This window comes from Chiloscyllium plagiosum, unplaced genomic scaffold (assembly GCF_037043375.1).
Source record: "Chiloscyllium plagiosum isolate Xiang-an unplaced genomic scaffold, Cpla_swu_hap1 HiC_scaffold_38, whole genome shotgun sequence".
In the NCBI taxonomy this organism is placed as follows: Eukaryota; Metazoa; Chordata; class Chondrichthyes; order Orectolobiformes; family Hemiscylliidae; genus Chiloscyllium; species Chiloscyllium plagiosum.
In genome coordinates, this window is record NW_028270176.1 from 29513469 (window position 1) to 29522474 (window position 9006).

Sequence of the window (9006 nt, forward strand, 5' to 3'; positions counted from 1 at the left end):
CACTTTTGTTTGTCATTTATCTAACCGAATTGGATGAGATTATAAGGGGCATGGTTAGTTCGTTTGAAGAGACTGTTGGCGTAGTAGACAGTGAAGGAGGTTGTCTGGGAACTTGATCAGTTGAGTCACTGGGCTGAGGAGGGGCAGATGGAGTTTAATTTGGATAAATACGAGATGCTGCATTTTGGTCAAAACACACAAGGACAGGACCTATACAGTTCACAACAGGGCACTGGGTAATGTTGGAGAACAGAGGGACCTGGGGGTTCCGTTACATCATCCTTTGAAGTTTGTGTCACATGTAGACTGGGGAGGGGGGGGTTACGAAGGGGTTTAGCACCTTCACTTCATTGCTCAGCCCTTTGAGTGTAGGAGTTGGGGACGTCATGTTGAGGTTGTACAGGACATTGGTGAGGCCCCTTCTGGAATACTGTGTCCAGTTCTGGTCGCCCTGTTATAGGAAAGACATTATTAAACTGGAGAGGGTTCCGGAGAGATTTCCCAGGATGTTGCCGGGAATGGGTGGGTTTGAGTTAGACTGGATAGGCTGGGACTGTTTTCCCTGGAGCGCGGAGGTTGAGGGGTGACCTTATAGAGGGTTATAAAATCATGAGGGACATTAGTGGGCGGCACGGTGGCACAGTCGTTAGCACTGCTGCCTCGCAGCGCCAGAGACCCGGGTTCAATTCCCGACTCAGGCGACTGACTGTGTGGAGTTTGCACGTTCTCCCCGTGTCTGCGTGGGTTTCCTCCGGGTGCTCCGGTTTCCTCCCACAGTCCAAAGATGTGCAGGGTCAGGTGAATTGGCCATACTAAATTGCCCGTAGTGTTAGATAAGTGGTAAATGTAGGGGTATGGGTGGGTTTCGCTTCGGCGGGTCGGTGTGGACTTGTTGGGCCGAAGGGCCTGTTTCCACACTGTAATCTAATCTAAATGGATAGGCTGGGGGAGCCCAAAACCAGGGGGGGCATATTTTTAGGGTGAGAAGGGAGAGATTTAAGTAAAGACAGGAGGGACAACATTTTAAACCCAGGGGGTGGTGCGGGTGCGGAATGAGGAAGTGGGGGACAGTTAACACCATTTAATTGGATAAGGACGTGAATAGGAAAGGGTTCGAGGGAGATGGGGTAGGAGCAGGCAGGTGGGACAGGTTTAGTTTGGGATTGGGGTCAGCACGGACTGTTTGGGCCGAAGGGTCTGTTCCTGTCCTGCGTGAATCTATTAATCCGTTTCAGAGCTCCCCCATCACATCAGATTCAGGGTGTCTTCCCCGACGGAGAGCTGGGAAGAGCCGTGTTTGGAGCTTATTAGACAACACTTGAATCCTCCCTTTTCATAGGACAACCAGAGTAATTCTGTGATGGAGTTAACGCGATTAGATCCCAGAGAGAGAATGTGGAACAAATAGACTACAAGAAAGCCTGAACCTCCACTTTATAAAAAATGTATAAACTAGTGGTTGAGAATTGAATAAATCCAAACTGATAACATATGTTAGCAACTGAAATAAAAGATAATCAATCCTTCCCTTGGATGCTGGAAATTAAGGAGAGCTGTATTTTGTAATGATTTGTGTGTTTACTTGTTCATATTTGTGAAATCCTTCTAAATGTTGTGTTTAATTTCATCCATTTCTACGAACTATGATGATTTAATTTTATTTTGATTTTATTGTCATCACCGGCTGCCTCCATGTTGAATTTTTTAAAATCCAAATGATGGGTGGCACAGTGGTTAGCACTGCTGCCTCACAGCGTCAGAGACCCAGGTTCAATTCCTTCCTCGGGCGACTCTCTGTGTGGAGCTTGCACATTCTCCCCGTGTCTGCGTGGGTTTCCTCCCTCAGTCCAAAGATGTGCAGGTTAGGGTGGATTGGCCGTGCTAAATTGCCCGTAGTGTTAGGCGAAGGGGTAAATGTAAGGGAATAGGTCTGGGTGGATTGCTCTTCGGAGGGTCGGTGTGGACTTGTTGGGCTGTTTCCACACTGTAAGTAATTTATTCACAAGATATCAGCCGATCAGAGTGAATCGGACCCTGTCAATCCCCTTTAGCATCTTCCTCTTGTTCCTCCAAACTCCATGGAGTATTGACCTAAACTGCTCCATCTCTCATCATAAGACAAGCCTCTCATCTCTAGAGTTAACACGAGTGAACATCCTCTGAAGTGCCTCGAATACAGCTCCATCCCTCCCCAAGTAAGGTGACCAACACTGTACACAATACTCCAGATATGGTCTCACCAACGCCTTGTAAAGTTGAAATAACAGTTCCCGATTTTTATACCCTATTCCTTCAGCAATGCATGACAAAAGGTCCATTTCCCTGCCTTACGACCTGCTATCTGATTTTCTGTGATTCATGTACAAGGACCCCCAGATCCCTCTGCACACTGAGGTTTCTCTCCACTCAGATAGTAAGTTGCCTTTCTAGTCTTATGACTAAAGCTCCCACGAGAAGTTTGAAGACTGTATTGGCGCTACCTCGTGCTCCCACGAGGAGGTTGAACAGTTCATCCACTTTACCAACACCTTCCACCCCGACCTCAAATTCATCTGGACCGTCTCAGACTCTTCCCTCCCCTTCCTCGACCTCTCCATTTCTATCTCGGGCGACCGAATCAACACGGACATTTACAATAAACCGACCGACCGACTCCCACAGCTACCTAGACTACACCTCCTCCCACCCTGCCCCATGTAAAATCGCCATCCCATTCTCCCAATTCCTTCGTCTCTGCCGCATCTGCTCCCAGGAGGACCAGTTCCAATAGCGAACAACCCAGATGGCCTCCTTCTTCAAGGACTGCAATTTCCCCCCCGACGTGGTCGACGATGCCCTCCACCGCATCTCCTCCACTTCCCGCTCCTCCGCCCTTGAGCCCCGCCCCTCAAATCGCCACCAGGACAGAACCCCACTGGTCCTCATCTATCACCCCACCAACCTCCATGTACATCGTATCATCCGTCGTCATTTCCGCCACCTCCAAACGGACCCCACCACCAGGGATATATTTCCCTCCCCTATCAGTGTTCCAGAAAGACCACTCCTCCGTGACTCCCTCGTCAGGCCCACACACCCCCCACCAACCCAACCTCCACTCCTGGCACCTTCCCCTGCAACCGCAAGAAATGCAAAACTTGCGCCCACACCTCCCCCCTTACTTTCCTCCAAGGCCCCAAGGGATCCTTCCATATCCGCCACAAATTCACCTGCACCTCCACACACATCATTTACTGCATCCGCTGCACCCGATGTGGCCTCCTCTATATTGGGGAGACAGGCCGCCTACTTGCGGAACGTTTCAGAGAACACCTCTGGGACACCCGGACCAACCAACCCAACCACCCCATGGCTCAACACTTCAACTCCCCCTCCCACTCCACCAAGGACATCCAGGTCCTTGGACTCCTCCATCGCCAGACCATAGCAACACGACGGCTGGAGGAAGAGCGCCTCATCTTCCGCCTCGGAACCCTCCAACCACAAGGGATGAACTCAGATTCCTCCAGTTTCCTCATTTCCCCTCCCCCCACCTTGTCTCAGTCCCAACCCTCGAACTCAGCACCGTCTTCCTAACCTGCAATCTTCTTCCTGACCTCTCCGCCTCCACCCCCACTCTGGCCTATCACCCTCACCTTAACCTCCTTCCACCTATCGCATTCCCAACGCCCCTCCCCCAAGTCCCTCCTCCCTACCTTTTATCTTAGCCTGCTGGACACACCTTCCTCATTCCTGAAGAAGGGCTCATGCCCGAAACATTGATTCTCCTGCTCCTTGGATGCTGCCTGACCTGCTGCGCTTTTCCAGCAACACATTTTCAGTCTCTCACTTATCCAGGTTCAACTCCATTCACCATATTTTAACTCATTCACCTCACTGATCTGCGTCCATTTGTAATGATCTGATTTTTTCATTTGAATTTGCTTTTCCAACCTATTTTAGAGGCAGTGCTCCGAAATAACCCTATTGGACTGTGACCTGGTGTTGTGAGAGTTTTAACTTTGTCCATCCCAGTCCATCACCAAGCACCTCCACATCATATTTTAGAGACATCTGCAAATCCAGTTCCAATTCCTTCTAACTCTGTATCCAAGTCATCAGTTTAAGTTGTAAATATTTGGGAACCTGAGGGGCGTAGCCTATTCATAAAGTCAAAGAGTCATAGAGATGTACGGCCCGGAAACAGACCCTTCGGTCCATCCCATCCATGCTGACCCAGATATCCCAACCCAATCTAGTCCCACCTGCCAGCACCCGGCCCATATCCCTCCAAATCCTTCCTATTCAGATACCCATCCAAATGCCTCTTAAAGGCTGGAATTGTACCAGCCTCCACCACATCCTCTGGCAGCTCATTCCATACACATACCACCCTCTGTGTGAAAACGTTGCCCCTTAGGTCCCTTTTATATCTTTCCCCCCTCACCCTAAACCTATGCCCCTCTAGTTCTGGACTCCCCGACCCCAGAAAAAAGACTTTGTCTATTTACCCTATCCATGCCCCTCATGATTTTGTAAACCTCTATAAGGTCACCCCTCAGCCTCTGACACTCCAGGAAAAACAGCCCCAGCCCGTTCAGCCTCTCCCTGTAGCTCAGACCCTCCAACCCTGGCAACATCCTTGTAAATCTTTTCTGAACCCTTTCAAGTTTCACAACATCTTTCCGATAGGAAGGAGACCAGAATTGCACACAATATTCCAACAGTGGCCTAACCAATGTCCTGTAGTTAAGCATACTGTAGTATTCAGAGTGTGTGGGGAGGGGCGGGATGGAGATCAATGAGGAAAGGTGGGAGAGGGGGTCCCATTCTGATCCCTCATTGCCTGCTCATGAACCCCCCCCACCAACCCCCAGCTAAGACAACGCGGTCGAAGGGCTGGGATGGGTAGGATCATTGACTGCCAGTCCGAACGCCAACAGACACCCTTCCCCATTTTGTCATTCCCACTCTGGCTTCGGACCTTCTCAGAAACTCTTGGGAAAAATGAAACTCCACATTCATGACGCAAGAAGACAAGATTTATTGCAGATGGCTACAGGGGTCAGTTAGGAGAGAATTTACAAAGCAGAGAGAGAGTCCCACTTACAGAGAGAGAGTGAGAGAGAAATAGTGGGCCCCATGACCTGCAGATAGTTGAGGAGTGCGCGAGGTGCCGAGAGGATTGATCCGAGTTAGACATCCTGCTCCAGGTTTTCCCACAGGGTGTTGAGTTTCTCCCGCACTTGCTGGTCATATTCTTGGAGGGTCCCGGTCAGATCCTCGGCATAAGGGACGAGGTTCGTCCTCAGCTCCTGGGCTTTCTGAACAATCTTGACCTGGAGCTCAGCCACGAAGGGGATGAGGCCCTGGCGGAATTGCTCGAAGCCCTGGTTGACCTTGAGGCGGACCTCCTCGGAGTAGGGGGCCACGTTCTCCTGGAAGGTCTCCATGCTGAGCTGAACCATCTCCTGGAGCTCATCCACCCCAGCAGAGAGTTGGCGACGGACTGACTCGCCGTCCACCTGCTCGTTCAGGGTGTCCTGCAGGCTCCTCAGCCCATCGGTGATCTTCTGGTTCAGCTGCTGGGTGTAAGGGGAGAGTCGGCTGTTCACGTCCTGCAGGTTCTGCACGATCTGCTGTCGCATCATCTCGGCGTTGCTGTTCAGCTTGTCCACCAGCTCCTGGGCCAGAGGGTTCATGGTCTTGCTGAACTCCAAGGCGTACATGTTAGCCTTGTCCACGCTCTGCCTGATGCGCTCACTGCGGAGAGAGGGTGGAAATGGACACAGGTCAGTTCACTCAAACACCTGCCCCGCCAAGGAACCCATCTCACAACCCAGTGAAAAAAACAGTCACAGCTCCCAAAGAAACACCAACACCACTCCCTCAGCACTGACCCTCCGACAGTGCGGCACTCCCTCAGCACTGACCCTCCGACAGTGCGGCACTCCCTCAGCACTGACCCTCCGACAGTGCGGCACTCCCTCAGCACTGACCCTCCGACAGTGCGGCATTCCCTCAGCACTGACCCTCCGACAGTGCGGCACTCCCTCAGCACTGACTCTCCGACAGTGCGGCATTCCCTCAGCTCTGACCCTCCGACAGTGCCCACTCCCTCAGCACTGACCCTCTTACAGTGCGGCACTCCCCCAGCACTGACCCTCTGACAGTGCGGCACTCCCACAGCACTGACCCTCCGACAGTGCCCACTCCCTCAGCACTGACCCTCCGACAGTGCCCACTCCCTCAGCACTGACCCTCCGACAGTGCCCACTCCCTCAGCACTGACCCTCCGACAGTGCCCACTCCCTCAGCACTGACCCTCCGACAGTGCGACACTCCCTCAGCACTGACCCTCCAACAGTGCCCACTCCCTCAGCACTGACCCTCCGACAGTGCGGCACTCCCTCAGCACTGACCCTCCGACAGTGCGGCACTCCCTCAGCACTGACCCTCCGACAGTGCGGCGCTCCCTCAGCACTGACCCTCCGACAGTGCAGCACTCCCACAGCACTGACCCTCCGACAGTGCGGCACTCCCTCAGCACTGACCCTCCGACAGTGCGGCACTCCCTCAGCACTGACCCTGTGACGGTAATTGGTTTTTGAAGGATAAGCATCAATAGGAGAGTTAAGGGTCTGGAGGGAGGGTCTCCAATGGACTCTAGACTTTTGTTTTGCGATGCGCAGTTTGGAGGGTGTACTGGGAAGGTGGACCTACTTAATCTCAGCTCCAAGTTCTGACTGCTTGATGGTCTCCAGGTTCTCCTGAGCGATGTCAGTCGCTTGGCCAATGTAATCCCAGAACGCTGCCTTGGCTTCCTCGAACCTGGTGCGGTGTTCCTGTTGCCATGGGAATGTGAAGGCCTGAGACCCTGGGAGGAAAAGGTAAGGAGAGGAACTTTCAATCAGTGCCAGGCGCTAACCTCCCGGTTAGAGAGTGAGGACAACAAACCGCGTGCATTTAGAGTGTGCCCTTTCATACTGCAAAATCATTTCAGATTGGCAAATGGGGAACCACATTCGAGACCATGAGGAGACATGAAGACGAGTGACTGAACACTGGGTAGAACAGGTCACTCTTAAGGATCTCTCCAAAGGATATAGGGAGGGGGTGTAGGGGCTGGAGGGGGTTACAGAGATAGGGAGGGGGTGTAGGGGCTGGAGGGGGTTACAGAGATAGGGAGGGGGTGTCGGGGCTGGAGGGGGTTACAGAGATAGGGAGGGGGTGTCGGGGCTGGAGGGGGTTACAGAGATAGGGAGGGGGTGTAGGGGCTGGAGGGGGTTACAGAGATAGGGAGGGGGTGCAGGGGCTGGAGGAGGTTACAGAGATAGGGAGGGGGTGTAGGGGCTGGAGGGGGTTACAGAGATAGGGAGGGGGTGTAGGGGCTGGAGGGGGTTACAGAGAAAGGGAGGGGTGTAGGGGCTGGTGGGGGTTACAGAGATAGGGAGGGTGTGTAGGGGCTGGAGGGGGTTACAGAGATAGGGAGGGGTGTAGGGACTTGAGGGGGTTACAGAGATAGGGAGGGGGTGTAGAGGCTGGAGGGTGTTACAGAGATAGGGAGGTGGTGTAGGGACTGGAGGGGGTTACAGAGATAGGGAGGGGGTGTAGGGGCTGGAGGGGGTTACAGAGATAGGGAGGGGTGTAGGGGCTGGATAAATGAGAGTTTAACAGCTGGTGAAATGAACTGTTCTATAAAGGCCGGTTTACACAGGCTCAGGCCCGTTTACACAGGCTGAGGTCCGTTTACACAGGCTGAGGCCGGTTTACACAGGCTCAGGCCCGTTTACACAGGCTCAGGCCCGTTTACACAGGCTCAGGCCCGTTTACACAGGCTCAGGCTCCCACGTCAGTAATGAGTTTGCCGCATCAATTGGCAGTGTCGGTGGCTATCTTGTGCACAGCATGATCCCACGCACAACAAAGGCATTTAGTTGCAGGCGATTTGTTTGTGGTGGTTGTCCGTTGTGGAGTGAAGTTGGTCAGGACCTCAGGAGGGTCATGTTGGAGTGGAGAGGGTCAGGGGAGAGAGTAGGGTTGGATGTGCTCACAGAGATCAGCACAGTACGTTCGGTCTCCCTCTGCCCGAGTCAGCCTGGCGGTCGGATCGATTGAGTGGGTGGGTCCTTGTGTCTGTCTGACTGTTTAGGATGCCTTCAGACCATCTCGGTCAGGGTGTCTGCTGTGGATGGACGTTGTGCATTAGCCTAGCACCTTACTCACCCTCCCGCCAATACCCAGAAGCCAGCTCACTGTTGTGGTGCGGAAGACGCAGCAGCCTGTCAGTGCACAGGAGGATCACAGGAACCGCACCATGATGATCGCCCACTGAGACACAAACCCAGGCCTCAGAAACACAGCTCCCTCTACCTCCCCCCCCCCCCCCAACTCCCACCGCCTGGGAGATCTCTCAGTGTTCCTCTTCCGAAATAACAGGCATGCAACTCGAGAGTGGGAAGGTGTGGTGATGTGGCAACTCACCGGTCAGGACTGTCAATGCCAGGATAATGCTGATGGTCTTCATGTTGCTGGGCACTTAGGGCCACGTGCAAAACTGCACAGGATCTGCACGGAAACAACGGGTTACTACTTTTACATTATTACTTGCAACAGTGGATTTAAACTTCAGATTGTGAGAATGCAGCACTCCCTCAGCACTGACCCTCTGACAGTGCGGCACTCCCTCAGCACTGACCCTCCGACAGTGCGGCGCTCCCTCAGCACTCACCCTCTGACAGTGCGGCGCTCCCTCAGCACTGACCCTCTGACAGTGCGGCGCTCCCTCAGCACTGACCCTCTGACAGTGCGGCACTCCCTCAGCACTGACCCTCCGACAGTGCGGCACTCCCTCAGCACTGACCCTCCGACAGTGCGGCACTCCCTCAGCACTGACCCTCCGACAGTGCGGCACTCCCTCAGCACTGACCCTCCGACAGTGCGGCACTCCCTCAGCACTGACCCTCCGACAGTGCGGCACTCCCTCAGCACTGACCCTCCGACAGTGCGGCACTCCCTCAGCACTGA

At 53.5% G+C, this 9006-nt stretch overlaps 1 protein-coding gene across 1 annotated transcript; it reads right to left on the minus strand.

Moving 5' to 3' along the window:
- Positions 1-4999: 4999 nt before the first annotated feature.
- Positions 5000-8553, minus strand: LOC122544953 (uncharacterized). Its single transcript, XM_087980898.1, has 3 exons — positions 8464-8553; positions 6703-6856; positions 5000-5742 (listed from the first exon to the last, which is right to left on the minus strand). Exons 1-3 carry the CDS (start codon positions 8504-8506, stop codon positions 5175-5177), a joined length of 765 nt encoding a protein of 254 aa, XP_087837024.1. The 5' UTR covers positions 8507-8553; the 3' UTR covers positions 5000-5174.
- Between the last annotated feature and the right edge of the window lie 453 nt (positions 8554-9006).

Bases quoted from the DNA above. Each gene is read 5' to 3' on its own strand.
- LOC122544953 (XM_087980898.1), bottom strand. From the start codon at position 8,506: ATGAAGACCATCAGCATTATCCTGGCATTGACAGTCCTGACCG. The intron at 6,857-8,463 runs GTGAGTTGCCAC...TTTTCCTCCCAG, and splicing joins GGCATTGACAGTCCTGACCG to GGTCTCAGGCCTTCACATTC. The intron at 5,743-6,702 runs GTAGGTCCACCT...CTCTCTCCGCAG, and splicing joins GAACTTGGAGCTGAGATTAA to TGAGCGCATCAGGCAGAGCG.